We start from the raw sequence: 21,399 nt of genomic DNA, 5'->3' as shown, positions 1-21,399 counted from the left end.
ATTACGCAAAAAAAAAAAAAAAAAAAAAAGCAACATTTTCACGGCTAACGCGTATGCGGGTTCTCGAGTTGATTGACAGGTGATGTCTGTGTTTGGCTCTTTTACCTATAAGGCGGGACTTCCTTCCTACATCCATTGACCGTTTGGGTTCCAGTTTCTCATATTCATTTTAATAGAAGTGGCCCGTCTCTGCTACAAAACCTCTGATCTAATTGAGATCGACCATACACAAGACAAGTGAGTTTTTTTTTTTATGTCGGTAAGGTCATCATTTACTGAGCGTATATTTCGACGCTTTAAATGTTAACAAATCTGATCCTTAAAATGTAACGCTGATCTGAAATATATACCTTTACAATCAGGGACTTATTTATGCATAAGCTTCACAAAATATTGTCGTATTTATTTTTAAAGGGTTTGTCAACGCCTTTGATACGGAGCCCCTATAGGGCCAATGCTTTTGCGTTCTCTCGCAAAACTTGTTCTATCGTATATGCGTTCCTGCTCTGCAGGCTATTGCATTTATATAGAGATGACTGGTGCCGGAGCATACTTTATGTGGAAAACTGCATCTTTTAAACATGTAAAGATACAGTGACTCCTTTCTGTATTACATCATACACAAATCTATATATGGCATATGCAAATTACCGTTTTATATATGTAGCATGTTTCCCAAACTACAGGCCTAATGGAATTTCATCATATGCTCAAATATCAACTATTATTTCATATATGTGTATGTTTATGTGGCCATTTATCCTGCACCAGCAGATGGCGACAATTGTGTTACGAGTGAGTCAATCTTTCAACACTGACATGTACCAAACCACATAAATTATGCCTCCATGCCTCGACTCGACTGCTTTTTGGGGGTTTTCCACTGGTAATTTTTTTGTTTTTAGTACCACCTCTGTCCAGGTTCCAAGTGAACTTATTCTAAATGTGATGTTTAACTGTGTTGTCTTTATTTTCACACATTCATGAATGGAAGATTATGATTTGTGCATTGCACAAGTATTGTCTTTTATTGGGCTTCACTTTCATTGCACTGGCTTTCTCTTCTTGTTGAATTCAAAAGCTGGAATAATAAAATAAAAACTAAAGAGAGCTAGCAGAAGACTTTCATTATGACACACATTTTGCAGAGAACACAAAAGCATTTGATTATTTTTACCTACCAACTAAATTTTCCCACTACCTTGACCCTGTAGGGTCTCAGTACTTTGACAACCACTGCATCATTACATGTAATTGCTTTGGAGTAAACTGTCACAGTAAAGGGGCGTCTGTTTAGGCTACGTCAGCGCTGCCAGCGTGGAGTGGCATGACACCAGGAAGTGACAATATCAAGGAAGGATACGAGAGCTAGATTTTTGTACTTCTTTCATTTGCTTCTTAAATTATACTGCGATAGCAAATAAACTCTGCGACTGGCTTTTTAACATTGCACGGAGAAGTAGCCCGTGAAGGTAATGTAAACAGCATAATATCATTTCCTGAAGGACTCGCTTATTTCATTAAAATGCTGGAAGCCTTCGTTACTATGTCAATGCCGGACTGTCTTAGAAATGATGAGGCGGAACACAACCGGATTTATTAGAAGCAGTACACATTTTGCATTTGTTTATTGTGTCGTACTGTTTAACCCTTGCGCGACCTTCGGGACATATTTGTCTTGTTCATTTGAGTTTTGTTTCGATAATTTTGTCTATTAATGGCAACGGCATAAATTTAGCCAAAGGTGTGCATTTTGGGGGGAATATTGATATTTCAACCTCAGTTCCTATAATACATCTATGTGTACACAAAATAGTTACACTCAGGACCTTCAGTACAAAAATGTCCCCCATTGTAACCCCAAATGTCCCCCAAAATGCAGTATGTGATCCCAGTGCCATTAAAGCATAAAATCATGAATTCTATGATGCTGTGCTTTCATTGTGGAGCTCTGGCGTCACATTTTTTCCACCAGATGGAGCCATTTTTCTAATGTTTAGCCTATGGAGCCAATACATGCTTTTTTCCTATTTTCTGTTTGCTGTATTAGCACTGCAGGTCAATTGTATAAATTATATAACTAAAATTGTGTTTGTATGGATGTCAGAGTGTATGTGTTGCATGTATTGCGTGTGTTGTGTGTGTTGCGTGTGTGTTAAAAATAGTGGCATTATGTAAACAAACTGGTATTTCAAGGGTTAAAATCCTGAAAATGTATGCATATTTGGTAGTTATGATCAGTACTGATGTTAATTAAAAAAATTAACTAATTGAAAGGGGAAAATAATATGAATATATAATATTTTTAAGGCAGTTTTTGACGTGGACATTTTTGTCCTCTAAGGACCTCCTGAGTAACTTTTTTTTATTGACGCACAAGGGTTAAATGTGAAAGTACTGTTAAAAAATAAATGGGTTCCATTAATGGAATCTGCAGTCCACAATTTTTGTGTTATCGTGGCCCACGGTTACTGTGACGAAGGAATAATATAAAAAAAAAATGAAAATGTTGTGTAACTTGTGTTGGAGCGTGACATGCACAAGGACAAGGAATTAGATTAAATCTTTCCTGGTCTAGACTATGTGGTTGTGCCAGATGAGCTCGCAGCCTAGATAAACGACTTTACTTGCTAGTATAATTAAGTGAGCATTGTCATTCGACAGGTTTACACACTCCCCGTATCCTGAATATCAGGAATCATAAGTGATTGTGAGAACAGATGAGATAGCAAGCAGTATAGTAAGGACAGCATTATGTCACTTATTTGACACAATTTGGAAAATATAAATGCATTTTCAGGTCTATTATTTGTTTCTGTTGTTTATTTGGCCAAAAAAGAAGGTTATGTGTTTATTAACCTAAATTACACACCCTCTAAAATCTGATAAGTTTTGTTAAAGCTTAAGGAACCATTTTATTTGATGAGACAAGAAATTTGATATAGGTCTACTTTTTGAGCAAGGACAGCATTTCACATCTTCATTCATTGTGCTTTGTATTTGCAGATGATGGACCCGGCACTTGCTGAGATGGGAAACCATCTCTCTGATGCCATGAAGATTTTGGAAAGTGGAAAATTGTGAGATTCACAGATATTTTCACCGTTATTATTTTTGCAATTAGTTGTTTATTTTCAAGCCCTCTACATGACATCATCTCAAAAATATTCATAGTCCTCTGAAAACAAGTTTGAACTCATCTAAGGTTTCAGATTTAATGTATGTAACATTAGCCCCTTTCACACATGCTACCTCGTAAATTGTAGTAAAATTGTTGGATTGCCTTTGCTGGTAAATGTATCACATCTGCTATAGAGCTGTTTAGCTTGTAGTCCTAAAAACACGAAAATAATTCACCAATTTATGTGTAAAATGAGGTCTGCGGTAAACAATACTTGACGATATGTGGACGTTTTGTTTTACTAAATAAATTACACAGATTCATACCTAAAATATGAATTTTTAAGCCATATCGTATTACATACTTAAAAAAAATATATTATTATTTTACACAGAGGTTTAAAAACCCATAGGAAAATCCAGAGGGAACTCATGGCGAATTAGTCTTCCGGGTTCGCCTACAAATTGATGTCATGGCTGAACAGCTCTATTGACACATGCAACAGTTTCTTTCTTTTTTCGTTTTATGACGATTCACACATCAGCACCAAAATGCTGTTAAACTCTTAGATGTAGTTAATTATTTTATCAGTTGACAAATATCGTTGTGCTTTAAGTCTGGATTACACTACGCCACTTCAAAAATCTGAACAGAATCTAAAAATACTACGTCATCAAACACTTACCAATTATGTAAATGGGTACAGACAAACATTGGGCATCACAAACGACTGAGGAACACTCTACCTGACAAGTTGATCTGATCACAAACTCACACATGCCCCCATTCTAAGAGATGCAAGACAGATGTAAACAAACATGGATGTACAAGAGTGCTGCCTTGTGGCTGGTACTCAAAATAAACATGCCGAGCAGATTTGAGTGGGTGAGGTTCGAGAGCGGAGACTGTGACGAGAGTTGATATTGAGTGGTGTTAAATATTTCTCCACTTTGAGCGTTTGTTTGCCATCTCCATTTTTTCGTTGTCCAGTGTTGTAGCCGTGCACGGTTGATTTTCATTTGCTGCTCACCGGATGACTTAAGATTTGAGTCGTGGAGCCTCATAGACTAGGAGATTTCCTCTATATTAAACTCTAAAATATAAAATATTTTTTTATATCCTCAGACTAAATGGAATAATTTCACTATATGTCCAATTTGCTGAAATGTTTTTGACTCCAGATTAATGGAATCCTCTCCATCTTACAATAGCATGTCCTGACCATGTACATGCTCAAACCGTTAATCTTATGACTCCGTTCACACATAGCATCAAACTGAACTTTCCAGATAATGTTACAACGTCTTGTTCATGGAAATTGTCAGTGCTAAATTTACCAGTATTTTCAAACCGGGGCTGTTCACACATGACTTCTAAACTGAAAATTGCAGGTAATTATCTGGAAAAGGCTGTATGTGTGAAAGCGGCTTTTGTGTGTATGCAGGGAGACAGAACAGGCCAAAGAGAGAAGAAAGCTGAGTTGGAAAGACATACCAGGACCTTTACAAGTAGAGTACGTGAGACTGTTTTACATTACATCTACACTGTAAAGTACAATTTACCTTTAAAATCAATGCATATTATTAGCTATCTTCGCAAACATTTCACAGTGTCCAAGCCTTTATCGCCTCTCTTTCCCCCTATTTTTTCTTGCAGTGGACAGGATGTTGTGAGCATACTCCAGCTAGTCCAGAACCTGATGCATGGAGATGATGATATGCAGGGTCATCGGTAGGTCATATTATAATATTGCATTGAGAACATGTGCAACCCCTGTTCTGCATGGTGCCATTAAACAATGTTTGGCTCTTCAGCAGGATGCATTATGTTGGAGAGCAGGGACACATGGCTCTATTGGGACACAGTCTGGCTGCATATATTTCTGTACTGGATCGAGAAAGACTGAGAAAGCTTACCACACGCATCCTGTCAGATACCACTCTCTGGCTCTGCAGGCTTTTCAAGTATGCTCGAGTTCTCTGTTTGAACGCTGTTTCAGGGGGATTCAGTTTTTTCCAGGCTTACAAACACTTAAATGGTGTAAATATATTTATAGAGATATGTGTTGCAGCATTAGTAACAGGCTTCACCATTAGTTCACCTCAGCAAATTTTATTTATCAGTGTCTTTTCTTGAAAAGCTTAGGGGGCAAATAATTTGGGGTTTTATTAAAATAATGATTGATTTAATGCTGAACTGATTTCACCAGTTTACTCCCATTATCACTTATCACAGATTTTGTACACAAGTTTAAACAGCAGAGGAAATGCTTTTTATTTGTCTCAAGCACAATTGAAATGTTTTAATAATTTATTTTTAATAGATATGAAAACGGCTCTGCTTATTACCATGAAGATGACCGTGAGGGGCTGCTGAAGGTGTGTCGGCTGGTCATTAATACTCAGTATGAAGACTATGCTACTGAGGGTTTTACTGTGCTCAGCTCTAAGCAGCCTGTTATTTACCAAAGTGCTGCATGCAGACCTGGCCTGGGACAACATCTCTGCAGCCAGGTACAATGTCACCTCTAAATTACATACTCTACATGCTACAGATCTGAAATCGTTCACATTGTTACACTATATTACCAAAGTAAAACTGTTTGCTTTGATTAGGCAAAATGTTTTGTGTTTACTTTTCAGCTGGGGCTGCCTCTGTCAAGTCTTTGTATTGTACCCTGTAACACAATGTTTGGTTCCTTGCACCAAATGGTAGGAATTTGTTTTTTGGTATATAATAAAAGGTACCATTTTTTTGTATATTTAAAGGAATAGTTCACCCAAAATTGAAATTTTGTTGTAATTTACTTATTGTACTGTGAATGTGCGTCTTACATAATGCTCATAAATGTGCAACAGATGTAAAAATGGCTTAAAATTCTGGTTACCTCTCACTTAAACCTATCGTATGCCTTCAGAAAACTGTAAAATATAATGCATGGATTACTTTTATGATACTTTTGAGTCCTTTTTTAATCTTTGAATTGAGGCACTATCCACTGTCATTTTATTGTTAAGACAGACTGTGATATACATTCAAACAAATACCTTTGTGTTCTGCATAATGCCCCCTATATATTTCCTGAGAAGTTCTTCTTCATTCTTTGTTCAGGGATGAAATGAAGTCCGGAACAGCCGAGCAATGGTATATTGTTTGCGAACATTCAGACACTCGCCACACCGCTGTGGGAGATGTTTAGAATTACATTTAAATATGAGGACGCTTGGTTAAACATTTAAGTAATGTGATATTAAAATGTGTTATCAATGACTTGATGCCTCATTCTATGTATAGAGATCAGTAAAATATTTGTTTTGAACCATTTTTCTTTATGATTTCAAGTAATTTTTATGCAGAAGAAATAGTTTTATTTGTCTTGTTTACATTCTGAATTCATGACGCTAATACGCTAACACACTATACGCATCCATAAAATGCGCCGATTATGTGCGGTTATCGTAATTTATGATGACAATTATACTGCTGCAAAGATTGGAGTATAAAAGAGTGTTAATGGGCAGAATACAGACAAAAGAATGAAGATGGGCATATCTTACTTTGGGCAGATGTGTGAATGGATTTCACTGCAGACAGCACATGAGTGAAGCAGCATAGGCTATCAAAGAAAAGATTGAATGGACACTTGAGTTTTTGAGTAGATTTGATTCCTTTTGTATACTAATTAAACAAACAAAAATGCATGACATGTTCTTGGAAAATGTCTCCAAGTGAACGATCCTACAGATGTAGGTAAGTTTGCACCAGCTGACTAACTCTACACACTGGTGTGTTCATGTTGACTGATCTTAACTGACTTAACCGGAATTAGTTGTCAGCCTCAAATTAGGTGTAGCTCCAGGTCACACTTTCCGATGATGTGGACCAATGGCAGTAAGAAAGTTAGCAGCTGGTATAAAGTTTTCGCCCAGGAAGAATTAATGCAAAAACACCTTATTTTTGGCCAGATTTTGTTCTAAATGGGGTCACAACTGTTCGTTCTTGGATTTCATATGAAATATATTGGGGCCTTGAGAAAGTCATGTTTTGAAATGACATAAGTTTGTGTAAATGACAGAATTTTTCTTAATGTTTAGGTGTTACCAGTGAAATCTGCCCTACATTTCTGTTTCTTTGAAATTGAAGACAGAACATTGAATATGTGTTTAAATTGTCTGCTGTTTTGAATTGTCTTTCCATAGGATGTTGCATTGCTTGACAAGCTGATCAAAGATGATCAGGACTCTGGGAAGATTCCGTTGTTGTTGATAGCGAATGCTGGTAAGTTTGTTATTAGACCTTATTAGTTTTTGTTAGCAATTGTTAAAGTTTAATTTTGAAAGCAATCATTTAAATTAAATTCTACTCTCAGGAACGCCAGGTGCAGGTCACACAGATAAACTCAGTCGTCTGAAAGAGCTCTGTGTTCAGTGCAACATGTGGCTCCATGTAGAGGGGTTCGTTTTAATTGATCTTTTTTATAATATCGAATTTCCTTTTTTTAATTAATGAAAGGCTTTATGTAATAGATTACAGCCTTGGCTGTCATGGACTGTAATATACTGTCTTTGCCACTCTCTCAGGGTGAATTTGGCAACACTTGCTCTTGGTCAGGTCTCCTCCACTGTCACGGTATGTTGGTGGGTTTTTTGGCATGCATATGCCCATGTTTGTTTCCTGTGTTTGTGGGAGTGCTCTTATTTTGTTTCTCTGTCTCTCAAGGCGGCCACCAAGTGTGACAGTATGACTTTAACCCCAGGCCCATGGTTGGGTTTGCCAGCTGTGCCTGCTGTCACTCTCTACAGACATGAGGACCCAGCTCTAGTCAGTGAACCGTTATACTAAGTAGTATTTCTATAAACCGATCAACACATTGTAAAGAATCATGTTTTTAAAAGTGACTTTAAGGGTGCATTCAGTAAATTTTTCCTCATTAAAAAGATTTTACCCAGAAATACAATAGATTTATATTATAATATATACAATATACATTTATTTTAAGTAATGTACACTCACATAATATAAATTCTCCTGTCATATCAGCATTGTAATAAAAGCTAATCAATTTTACATGAAGTTGGTCACCTCATGGGGGCCGCTATGTTGAGATCACCTGAATAGCCTAGTATTATTCATTGTATCTCAGGTACCCCCCTGTTATTGGACAATTTCACTCACGTAATAAATGAAACATGACTGACTTCAATTTGCGCTTAAAAAAGCTTCAATGCTGCATCCACGCCACTAGGTGTCAGTATAAATCCAAGAGGACTGCCATATTGGCCAGGGTGCAACATAAACTACAAATGACTGAGCTAACCTATAATCCAAGAGATTCATTGCATCCTAATTTTCATACTTCCCTACAATATAGTATGCCAAATACAGAATACCAAATGTAGTAGTATGTCCAACTCATCAGTATTCATAAAACTTTGATGATCCACTACTTCCGGCGAGATTGTTTATCGACTGGACACTGTACGATCCAATAATTCCACTGGAGCTAAGGAGACATCACTTCTTTGCAGTCTTAACTTGTTCAGAACATTGAATCTTTATGACACCTGCGCTAAAGACAATCTAGACACAGTGCAATGAATGAAAAGTAATGGTGGTGTCTCGACTTGAAGTTCTTGAAGAAGCTTGAAGTTCGTTTTAACTTGCCATGGTGTCTAAAAATCTTGAGCAAGATGCTGAAGAAACAGCAAGACACTATGCAAAATTCAAAGACATTCGTCCATCATGTGTTTCATAGGAAAGCAATGGGTAAACAGAGCAGATGCTCACAAAAATACGTTGGGTCTGTGGCTCCTAACTCATCCGTTCACGCATGTCTGTGAGTGAGAGTGTGTGCGTGTATCAAACCTGAACTACTTGGAAAAACGAACCCGAACCTAGCCCGAAACATTTCGAGTCGTGTTTCAGACCTCTATTGTAGAAATTCACAGTCAACCATAATTAATTAATGAGTAAATGTCCACAAACAGAGCGTTAACTGAGATTAAGCATGTAGTTTTCAGCTGGTCATATCAACATAACATGGCAGCCCCCATGAGGAGACCCTCTCCACTTACAATAAAGCAGCTTTCATAAGGTAACTGTTATGACTGGAGTCTTGATTTTATACATATGTTTCAAAATTACTATTTATTTCTTTTAGGAGTAAAACATTTTTTTATGAGGAAAAAATTACTGAGTGCACTTTTGAAGCTTGAAATATGCTGTGATGCAAATACCTCATACTGTTTGTACTTCCTGCTTGCTGGGGGCAGTCTCTTGCAGCAGGTCTGACCTCCAGCCAACCAGTTGAGAAGCTGCGGGCTTTACCGCTCTGGCTGTCCCTGCAGTACCTTGGGCACAATGGGATTTTAGAGAGGATCAAGCATGCCGCACAGCTAGTGAGTACCATGCCAACTTCATTTAGATAGTCCGATGAACTGTAGCATACTTAAAGTACTTTAAACACTATAAGAATTAATCTGACCTGATTGAAGGTTCACTCAATTGATCTGTTTCTCTATAGAGTCAACAGCTGTTGGAGCTTTTAAAGACACTGGCTTCAATAAAGACCTCGGTAGGTGAACGTGTCTTAATCCATTCATGTAGGTTAGAATAGAGCCTTGTAGAGTTACACCACATTTCCACAATTAAGTATGTGAATAGGGAAGATTTTGGTCTCTCAAAACCTTAATTTTCCCTACTTTGGAAGCTTCTATATATCAATATTTCCTCTGTCCTCATTTGGTGGTCTGCTCCCTCTCTTATTAAAGTCTTGGTGAAACACAACCCTGCAGACATTTCTGTTATTTACAACCAGAAAACATAATACATATTTCAGCTGAAATATTTAGGATATGGTTGTTTTGATAGATTACTGACATATTTGGAATATTATTTGTACTATATGATTATATCGATTTAGTTATTTTTTATATCACTGGCCTTCTCTTTCCTATCAGTGCCATAGAAGGGCCATAGACACTTAGGGGTAAGCTGTGTCATGTCAAGGGTTAAGTTGAATTATTGGGGGAAACCTGAATGATTTACATGTTAAATAAAAATATGAACATAAATTAATTGTTTATACAAACAATTACATATAATAAATCAAAGAAAATACAGTACTGTGCAGAAGTCTTAGGCACATAAGATATTTAACAAAAACATTTGTCTTAAGATGGTTATTTCTATCTTTAGCTGTAGTGTGTCAATAGGTAATATACATTTTAGACTCCCAAACTTTCCTTCTGCAAATAGAATAGAATAGAAGAACAGGGAGCCCTGCAACAGATGGCATGGTTCCATAGAGCCCCCCCCCCACTGAACATTGAGTCAGTCTGGGATTACATGACAGAAGCAATTGAGACTAAATTAATAAATATCTGCGGTGAAGCTTGGAACATCCTATCCACCAACAACCAAGAAAAACTGTGTCCAGGTGTCCCTAGGAGAATTGATGCTGTTTTGAAGGCAAAGGTGGTCACACCAAATATTGTTTAGGTTTTTTTTCATGTTTACTGGACTTTGGATGACGTGAATGTGTTTATTGAAAAATTACAACTAATCATAACTTTAACAAAACATAACAAAACTTTTTGTATATATATGAATTCATTATCCTGTTCCAGAGACTTATTTTTCTGCACATTGTTCACATTTTATTAAAGATATCAATAAACAAAGCATTAATCGGGTTAATATCCAGAATATTTTTTAGTAATATTTCTATAAACATAAAATAATTTAAATTCCTGACGACCAACAAAGGAAAGTTTACAAAAAGATCACTTTTTCCTTTCAGTCAGGAAACATAGGCTAAAATCTTATAAGCAAACACTTGTGTTCTGTGTCACCACCATTAGGATGTCCTTGACAGTGAGGTGTCTCTTCTCGAAGCTTTACACATGGTAAAGAGCAGAGATGTTCATCATATGTATATGTTGGCGGTGTGGTTTGTGACGTCAACAATGTGTGCAGCTCTTATACATAGTGTGGTAGTGAGAGTGGGTGCCTTGGTTTCAGGATGTGGTGTCTCATTCCCGGGTCCCTCCCATCTCCGGGGGCTCACTGCGGGACGTGCTGGGCTCTCTTATACTCTCTATTGTAGGTGGGACCAACCCTTTGCCTGCTTGATCCCACTCCACTGCTTCTCTTCCTCCCCGTCACTTGTAATGTTTCTCCACTGTTCCCTCCCTCACCATGTCCACCCATGAGTGCTGGTGCTTTAAGGCTTTTATTCCAATAAAGGCCTACCAGTGCTACAGGCATGTGCAAAACATTTAGAAAATATCACTTCACAGAGCTTGATGACTTGTTGGGCATCAATACTGGACTTCACTATGGAGAAATGATGTGTCATCATGGGAATGCTATTCAATAAAATATCTGAATTATCTTTAATATGGCCTTTGTGTGAGATGGAGCAAAATCTATGTTCCTTTGTGTTGTAGTAACACTAACCCATTAGAGTTTGTTTGTTCACTCTAAAGGAAGTCATACATTAGCTATGAAACAGGAACACAGTCAAATTAAATGTGTTTAAAGGATAGGTCACTCAAAACTGAAAATTCTTTCATCATTTACTCCTCTTCATGTTGCCTTAAAGCCATATGACTTTCTTTCTTCCATGGAACACCAAATGAGAACTGTAGCTCCTAAGAGCTGGTCGCTTCCATATAATGAAAGTGGATGGAGACCAGGTGACAGATACACAAAATGTTTTAAAGAAGAATTTAAACATTTTCTTCACAATGTTTTACAAAATAAATCTTTTTTTTTTATTACCGTCTTTATCTTTTTCCTAAGATTGTTCTTAAGAAGAATACTTTTTTTTTTTTTTTTTAAGAAAATCATCGTAAATAACATCTTAAAGTTAGTATAACCTCACAGTTGTTTTAAGTCCCAAAAGATCAGATGTTTAATTAATTTACTGTGTTGTTTCAAATGTGACTCATTCTATCATGTTGAGTCAGAAGTCGCAATGGACAGATTATGTAGAAATGTGATTTTAGACCAAAACGTGTTTTCTTTTCCGCCATGTCAACAGTTGTCAAATGGTTACCAGCAAGTAAATTCTCCTTTTAAGTTTAATGTTGATAAACTTACACACTCACTTTAAATAAAATAAAAAAGATTGTAAAGTGCTTACCACTTTAAAAAGTTAATAGATCAATACATTTATTGTAATGATTTATCAGTTTTGAAGTATTGAATTTGTTGTATTAGTAGTCTATATGATCTGTGAACAATATACCAAGCCTTCTGAACCAATATGATAACTTTGTGAGAGGAAAAAGCTGAAATGTCAGTCATTATTCTCTGAAAATCATGCTCAACAGCTGTTCACTTTCATTCAATAGAAAAGAGCAGCTTTGAAATTCTGCTTTAAATAAACCTTTTTGTGTTCCACAGAAAAAAAGAATGTACTGCATGTTTGGAAAATCTTGAGATTAAGAGAAATATGCCAGAATTTTCATTTTTGTGGGGCAAATTGAGGTAAAATCTTAACTTATAGGGGTTAGGGCAGTAAAGAGTCACTGTTATTATTTTTAAGGTTTTGCTGCCTTGATTTATGTGAATGGTATTTAAACTTTTGTTCGTAGATTTGAGTCATGGTAATGTCTACTAATTATTAAGGTAGTATACTTCGAGTATTCTAACAATGGGCATTCCTACTGTAATTAAAAGAGTTATATGTCCAAAAGCTGCTTGTAGTTATAACAAAGGTTCCAGCATCATATAGACATTCCAGCACAATTGCATGGCTGTAGGCCAGACTGTAGGTCTGATTGACCTGTCAAACAAGTAACAAGCTGGCAAAAAGCCTCTCCATGACATTGCATCAAAACATTCAAAGAATAAAACAATTTTCACAATAACATGGTAGTGCTCACGGCATGACATTAAGGCCTCTGTATTGTCTTTTGTTCAGAAATATCACAGGTTTCATTATACCCCTTATCCACACTCTTTGTCTCTGATGTTTGTAGGTGGAGGATGAACTGAATTCTCCAGTGGTTGTCTTCAGGTTTTCACAAGAGTCCAGTGCACGTGAGTTTTTATTATATTGTATCAATGATGAAAAATAAAATTTAGCTTAATCGTATGTCTTCATTGTAATATGAAAACATACTATGACTTTTAAAATTAAAAAAAAAAATAACAGAAAAACTAAGCATTATAAATGGCTCATTACGAACTTTGCAACTTTCTGACATCAGATAAATATGACTGAACACATGACTGCCCATATTTGCACATGATAACTGTTCATCTGTAAACTTGGCCCACCCAGTCACAGTGAGGCAATACAGAGGAAGGAGGATAGATACTTTTATTTCTAAAGACCAGAAGAATCATAATGATAAGATTCACCTATGTCCCTGAATGTTCTAGTACGATTTTAACTGTATGTGTGGCACATTTCAGTGCAGATTGTTTTGTGATCCTGTCACAATGTAAAGCAGACTTTCTTCTGCTGAACCATTGAAGATTTTTAGTAGAATAGTTCAGCTCTGTAGGTCCATACAATGCCAATGAATGATGACCACATTTTTGAAGGTCCAAGAAGCAAATATAGGCAGCATAAAAGTAATCCATAAAACTCCAGTGGTTTAATCCAAATCTTCAGAAGTGATATGATAGGTGTGGGTGAGAAACAGATCAATATTTAAAGGGTTATTTCACCCAAAAATGAAAATGATCTCATAATTTACACCCAGAAGAAACAAAAGAAGAAAAATGTGAAAGTGGAGATTGATAGTAAAAAAAAGATATTGATTTGTTTCTCACCCACACGTAACATATTACTTCTGAAGATATGGATTTAACCACTGGAGTCATTTTTGTGTGAACTATTCCTTTAAGAATGAACCAGTGCAAATTATTTTAGAACGGGCAGCAAACCCACAACCAGTGTGCAAGTGCAGCAAAAATGTTAAACATTTCACCTGTGAAGTGGGTGTTTTACACAAAAGTCTTTAAGGCATGGCACCAAAACACTTTATTAACATTATAAGCAGACCTCAGGTGAAATAATATTGTATGACCCCTTTTAGACTCTCATTGTTTGCATCACTGTTTGTAATATTATATGACTGACAGATACTGTTGCACGTATCACATATATGGTCAACCTTCTCAATTTTTATTTCAGCGTCAAGTGGTGGCTCAGCAGAGGATTATTTTGCAGGGGAAAGAGAGATTCTTGATGCTCTTAACAGATGGGTAAATGCTTCTCTCATTAACAAGCACTGTATTATTTGAGTCCTATAGAAATAGGGTGAAGTGTGAGGATGTTTGAAAGGATATCAGAATGAACTGATTCTTAGATCCTTTTCTTTGAAAAGAATGACCTCATTGCTGCTTATGTGATTTGTCAGTTGGGTGAGCAGTTGGCACAGCAGGTGCCCATCAGTGGTGTGGATGTGGTTGAGCTGGAAGATGAAGGCGCATGTGTTCGTTTCAACCCCCTCATGACCGCTGCAGGTGAGACTTTTAGGAGGTTATTTAACATCTAGGCTGCTTGCACAAAGTGTTTAAGTTCAGACTCGAGCAGTGCTGACTGGAGAACTGGAGAGAAATTTGTGCACTCAGGATTTTTTTTCCTCATTAAAAAAGATTTACCTTATAAAAGCTTCTTCTACATGGAGAGAGTCCCCTTATGAGGGCAGCTATGTTGGGATCCCATGACCAGTCGAATACTACTCCCTTTATCTCCATAACCGCCCTGTTATTGGACACTTTTGCTCATGGTTTAAATCAATCATGTGTGTATGGTAAATTTCTACAGTGACTGAAAACTATTTTTTTGAATGATGCTACATCCAGGCCGCTAGGTGTCAGTGTAAGTTCAAGACGACAAAATGTTAGAATGTACCTTTAAAACACATCTAAGGCTTATAGACAGACAGCAAAAAAATCTAATTTGACGTAGTTGACTCGAATGTATTCAGTTGTTAAGCAGTGTGAACAGTCATGAGACCCTATTTAATTAATTCATTTAAAAGGGATAGTATATACAAAAACAAAAAACTCTGCCCTCGTGGTGTTTCAATCCAGTATGACTTACTTGCTTCTGTGAACACAAAGGGAGATGAATATGAGCCTCAGTCGCAATTCACTTTCAATACATCTTTATTCCATTCTAAAGTCAATGGTGACTTTTCTCCATTTGTGTTTGTCAGAAGAAAGTCATAAATAGATTTAGAAATGACAGAATTTTTCTATCCCTTAAAAAAAGCTCTCACCAATCACTGTGTGTGGTATGTGTGGTATGTGTGTGTGTAGTGCTTGGCACTCAGGAGAATGATGTGGCTGCATTGGTGGAGAAGCTGGGAGAGATGATTCCAGTGCTGAGCTGCACCATGTGCTTCAGACAGGACTTCAAAGATGAGGTGCTTCAACAGGCTTCTCTTTCTTACATTGAGGATCTGAGCTGGCCTGGTCTGGGGGGTGTGAGGTAAAGTCAGTTCTTAGTTCAAAGTGGTATTTATGCTGCATTCACGTCATATTGGAATTACCATAATAATGGGTTTCCGACTAGTAAAAACCATTCACGCTTGTGTCCAACTCTGGGTTGCCATCTCGTAATTACAGTAATCCTACATGGCATGAACGCAGCATAATTAACAGTAATGCTACAGGACACAGTGACTCAAAAAATTAAAAGAAAAGTCTCCTGGCTGCAGTTCCTCACAGTGCCAAACTTTTTGTTCTTCATCAGGTATGAGCCCAGAAGCACAGATCTTGATGAAGATAAGAGACAACAGAGTATGGAGGGGATCAACAGCGACTTGCTTAAGAAACTGAAGGAGCTGGATACAGACCTGAGCTTCTCTATTGGTAAATTATGGACGTCCCATAATGAATGTTGACAGTGTTACAGCATTGCTTTAATTTACATCAACTCTGTGACCTCAAAACTCTTGTCTTCCATGCAGGCCCTGAGTTTTGTGAAGAGAAAAATTGCATATTTATTGGATTGGCTACAGAGGACCTAGATGTGGCAGAGTTGGTGGAAACAATAGTATCTCTTGGAAAAGACATTGAAGAAAGTGGAAAGGTACAGCATGTATTGATTTTTAATATAGCTCTTAAGTATTTTAATAACCTATGCAGATGCAGAGAATCCGATAAATACTGACAAATAATGCACCTATTTATGTTTGTGGCTAGTTATTTGAGAACATGACTGAAGTAGTAAGAAAAGGCATTCAGGAAGCTGAGCAGCAGCTTCAGAAAGCCAATGAAGAGAAGCTTATGGAGGAGGTGAGTGGATATGTGTAAATGTACAGTGGGGTCCAAATGTTTGAGACCACATGGCAAATCTAGAATTCAACTCTTAATTTAAACCTGGACATAAACACAGTTTCAGGATTTCTAAAAATAAAAAAATAAGCAAAGAAAAGTATGACGTAATGTGAAATAAGAATTATTATTAAGATTCTTCACTGTTTCTAGGTGAAACATACCAAATTGTGACACTGACCATGTTAGTATGTGACCACTTTGTATGAAAGGCAATACTGTATTTCCTTGCTTCCACTGAAGCACACATGATGCTTCTTGGAACATTCTCATTTCAGGCTGGAAAAACATGCATCATCAGGTCTTCCAGAAACTTTTTGAGTTCAAGCTATACTGTCATTAAAGCAAAAAGGAGATGTTAATTTTTTTAATTTATAAAACAGGAACTGTATTAAATTTAGAGATTTTCACGTTTTGATCCCACTAAATAGGTTGTGTTTTTTCGTTTCTACTTTAAATAAAAAATAAAATAATGTTGAAATATGATTGTCATGTCTATTTTTTTTTTTGCGGCAAATTTGGCAAATGTTTTGGCAGGGTGTACTTCGACAGATCCCTCTGGTGGGCTCTGTGCTAAACTGGTTCTCTCCGATGCAGGCCTCTGTCAAAGGCAGGACTTTTAACCTGGCTGAAGGTACAGATTCACTAAATATGAAGTGGAGATGCACACACATTTTTTTTGTGTTAGTTGTCAGTTTTTTTTCATGGTATCTATTTTTCTTCCTCCTAAGGTTCTGTGGACAGCACCGAGCCAGTGTACTCCATTAAAACCCAGATGAGTAAAGACGCCTCCCCTGATTCCCCCAAGTCCAGCGCCAAACGGTTCCCAGGTAACCTTTCACTTACGGATGAACCGATGTATCGGCCAATTATTAAACCAAATTGGTTTTAAACATCGAAATGCCGATATGAAAAACCGTTAATTTATAATTATCACATGTTGTAAAAACTTTGTTTCAAATGCACAATCCAAAAATATTGATAGCCACAGAATATAGAAGAGTTGGCACTCCTAAGAACATTTAATTAAGTAATATTGAATTTTTATTAGTGCTTTTAGTCGATTAAAAATTTGAATCGTATTTGGTTAATCACGATTAATCGCAGATTTTAAAAGTGCTGAAACTTGACACTTTATATTCTTATTTTCATGACAAAATTCATTTATTTCCATCATAGGAAAGAAAACTAAATAATATGTAGCAATATAATGCCTTGTCAATATTTTCCAAACAAAGCATTCCACAATATAAAGATAGCAATGCACAAAAATATCACAAATTTAAGTAACATTACATGTTTCCCAAAGTCTAAGTAAGAGTTTGACTAATTGAAAGAACTAGTCCCCACATAGGTTGCATATTCATTGCAATAAGCATTACATCTCTTAAACTCTCATCCTCCCCAATATTAATCTGCTGGTAGACTGTGGCTATCTGATATCTGCTTGTTGTGAAGCTGCACTCATGATTTGCGCCAGAGCGTCAATCTCTGCTTTGAACTCTCCATGAAAACGCTTGCAAAAAAGCATTTTCGTTCTAAGCTTGTAGGCTCCTCTTGGTAGGAGGGCTCTGTGTGCTGTTGTGTGTCTGTTTGTGGCATGTGTAATGACAGTGTAATGACTCCAGGCAGACACAATACAAAGGTCCGCTCGTCACACTTTGTAAATTTATTGCATACATTAATGCGTTAATTCTGACAGCCCTAATTTTTTTATTATTCTCGTTCTCTTGTTAATTATAAAAAAAACTTTGTTGTAGACGTGACAGCTATAATACGTTAAGAGGTAAAACCATCCAAAATGCTTTGAAACAAGCAAACTTTGACTTCTCAGGCATTGGTATGGTGTCCATTAAGGCTTCAAATTTGATTGAGTTAAGACAAGACAGAAATTTAAAAAAGGGGTGCTTTTCATTTCTGAAATTGTGCATCCTTGGTTACTTTCCTTATTTCCTAGCTACCTCCCTCTTTGGAATGAGGAAAGGAGGCAAGGAAATAAATGAGGGTGGAGGAATTGAAGCAAGATTTATTTGTAAAATGGAATGGCCTGCTTACTCACAAATCACTTCAAAGCACCATCTTTGCGCAGCTGCAGTACCTTGGAGCACTTGGCGTTTTTTTTTCTTGAAACTTGATTAATTTATATTTTCATATTAAAACCTAATAATTAAAGATGCACTGTTGAAATGTGTGACAATTATGGTTTATTTAAACCACAAAGGTGGAACTTAAATTAAAACTATTGTACCAGATGTATAATACACTGCATTCAGTGCTTCAGTCTGTGCTTCGTTTAGAAGCAGCGCACTATAGCGGTGTGTATGGCATTATCCATTATCATTATACCACAATAGAACTTAAAAGGGCATTTTGTTCCTTTGGTAACTTTATTTTTCCATGATGTGGTTGACATTCCTGTGGAATTTGTCAACATATGCATAATATTTTCACATTTATCATCATGCTTTGATATTTTCAATATTTTTGTATCTTTTTATCTTCTATTTATCTTTTAATGTGGCTCTCTTTAAAAGCTTGGCCTGTTATGTTTTCAACAGATCAATCCAATTTTAAAACAGTAAAAAGCGTATTTACCTTTTTGTAAAGATGTTTAAAAACAATTCCTGTGTGAAACTGTAATCTCATGACAAAATAAAATGTGGCAAAATATCTGTATTTGTATCCAATAGTTTTTTGGTTAAAATCGTATCGTCCAAAATGTTTCACATCAGTGCATTTCTACATTCATCTTGATCCAAGATCACTGTAGATTTAGTTACACTAGATTACTATGATTGTAAGTTTATCAACACAAAAAAATGAATCAGTTTATTGACTTTTAAAGAACTCGTAAATCTCTGGTTAATCATACTGTGTGATTCACAGGACAAAAACTCTTCCAGCGCCATGGAGCAGGCTCGGACTCTATCAGTGAAACCAGTTCTGTTGGACAGCTTGAAGAATCATTCAGGGAAGCAGCACCTATCCAGTCTGCAGAAGAGGATGTGGCTGAGGTCCCTCAGGAGCACTCTTCACCTGCAGATGAGGAAACTGTCTCATCAGACCAGCATGTACCAGAGGGCCAAGAGACAGAGAGTGCAGACGCACTTAGATAAGACCACTCCTGAATGGATGTCCCTGCGGTTGAGGCGGTTGAGTGAAACCTGCATCCATGTCCTTTATGCCTTGAGCAATTCACTCTTGGAAAAAGGGATAGTTCACCCAAAAATTAAAATTCTGTCATCATTGACTAAGAAAAAAAGCCATATATGTTTAACGTGTTTCACTGTCCTGTTTAACTTTAGTCATAAGTGAGTAAATGATGACCGAATTAAATTTTTTGGGAGAACTGAACTTTTAGAAATAAAGCAGCTTTAAATGCAAATAACAAAACACTGTCTGAATATACGTCCTAATCTAACATCCTCAATTCTTAGCGAGTAGATAAGCAATTGCACATTTGTATATTTTGATCAATCAAATTATGTTTTAACCTTGGGGTCAGCTCACAATTGTTTATGTGCACTGCCAATGGCTCTCACCATAACGGGTGACTTTAGTTTCCTTCAAATTATGGTTATGGATGCTTTCCCTTATCTAGAGGCCTGTCTAACAGGTTTTTCTTATCCATTTAGGCACACTTTATTTACACAACTTAAGGGCTATTGTGGCCTCACCATCATGATTACTAATGCCAAAAGGTGGTTTTATGTTTGCGTTATGTACTCTTCATAGGCAGAGACGGACGAAAAGTTGTGATGCTTAAAGACTCCTTCAGTTGTTTCTAATCAAATGATAGCCTTATTGCACTTTTATGTACAGAATGTCACACTTTATTCAGAACAACCGAATACTTATTTATTCTATTATTGATTCTCTTGGAGGACATTAGGCTATTTAGAGACAAGAGTAACATTTGTCCAAATTTACAGTAATTCCCTTAAAGTGTGAGGATTTCAAATCACACAGATCCATTCAGCACTTTTGGCTTTACAACTAGTGAAATTATGATTATACTGCTCTCACTGTGAAGAATGTGTTTGTTTGAGTAATGTGTTAAATTTTTGGATGTATGTGAAGGCTAAATATGATGTACCAAGATGATTTTATCTTGTTTACACTAACGTTAATTTTTTTGGCACACAAAAATAATTGCTACTCTGAAATTGTCTTTCAACTTGCATCAGCATATGAATATTGTGTGTATACTCCATCCATGAGAAGAAATGACACTACAGCTACTGTAGATCACATCCATCCATATTTTATTTTTGGACAGGAAGAGCTCTTTTCATAATTGTGCTTCCTTATGGACTAATAATGTAATTGTAAACCTGTACATCTTTTTTCAGACTTATTCTATTGGTGCAATAAATTATTGGGATTTTCTTTGGGGGAAAGGGAGTACTGACTTGAAATATTGCATCAAAAGTAAGAACAGTGGTTTTATAATTACAATGATTTAATTTTACAATGAGCAATGATGTAAAGACAATAAAGAAAATAGCCCTTAAACCTAAAGAGTTATTTGTCAGTATTTTAAAATTATTTTCTTAAAGGTGCACTCAGCAACTTTTGTCTTTGTGTCACCTAGCAGCTTAGGCTATATGCAACATCATTTAAAATCAATAGTTTTACGTTTCAAATGCCATTGTAGAAATGTAGTATTCACAGTCAGCTATGATTAATTTAATCAGTGAGTGGAAGTGTCAAATAACAAGATGGTTACAGAGATAGTAGGATTTGGCCGTGCATGTGATTCTAACATGGCCGCCCCCATGTGCGGATCCCCTCCATGTAGAATAAAATCGCTTTTATAAGATTACTGATATGTCTCGAGTCTTCATTTGAATGGGAGTGATCATGATTTCCTACATATATTGCAAAAAGACAACGCATGTCTTTAGAATTTAAACTTTTTTTTTAATGTGGAAAAAACGACAGAGTGCACCTGTAAGTAAATCGGACTT

The 21,399-nt window shown here is 36.5% G+C and overlaps 1 protein-coding gene across 5 annotated transcripts; it reads left to right on the top strand.

Moving 5' to 3' along the window:
* The first annotated feature begins 1,325 nt into the window (after positions 1–1,325).
* pdxdc1 (pyridoxal-dependent decarboxylase domain containing 1) lies at positions 1,326–21,241 on the top strand. Of its 5 annotated transcripts, none has more exons than XM_052139868.1 (24): positions 1,326–1,472; positions 3,007–3,080; positions 4,566–4,634; positions 4,778–4,852; positions 4,939–5,085; positions 5,445–5,634; positions 5,764–5,832; positions 7,321–7,399; positions 7,491–7,575; positions 7,702–7,750; positions 7,841–7,942; positions 9,394–9,519; positions 9,645–9,695; positions 11,144–11,224; positions 13,111–13,171; positions 14,277–14,347; positions 14,503–14,608; positions 15,410–15,581; positions 15,846–15,964; positions 16,063–16,184; positions 16,298–16,390; positions 16,967–17,063; positions 17,161–17,259; positions 19,316–21,241. In XM_052139868.1, exons 2-24 carry the CDS (start codon positions 3,007–3,009, stop codon positions 19,543–19,545), a joined length of 2,367 nt encoding a protein of 788 aa, XP_051995828.1. In that variant the 5' UTR covers positions 1,326–1,472; the 3' UTR covers positions 19,546–21,241. The 5 variants fall into 5 exon arrangements, with proteins under 5 accessions (XP_051995828.1, XP_051995827.1, XP_051995829.1 ...); XM_052139867.1 differs by having other exon boundaries at positions 4,936–5,085; XM_052139869.1 differs by lacking the exon at positions 11,144–11,224 and adding an exon at positions 10,984–11,028 and having other exon boundaries at positions 4,936–5,085.
* The last annotated feature ends 158 nt before the right edge of the window (positions 21,242–21,399 follow it).

Source organism: Xyrauchen texanus, chromosome 12, assembly GCF_025860055.1.
Source record: "Xyrauchen texanus isolate HMW12.3.18 chromosome 12, RBS_HiC_50CHRs, whole genome shotgun sequence".
In the NCBI taxonomy this organism is placed as follows: Eukaryota; Metazoa; Chordata; class Actinopteri; order Cypriniformes; family Catostomidae; genus Xyrauchen; species Xyrauchen texanus.
This window is presented reverse-complemented; position numbering and strand designations above follow the sequence as displayed.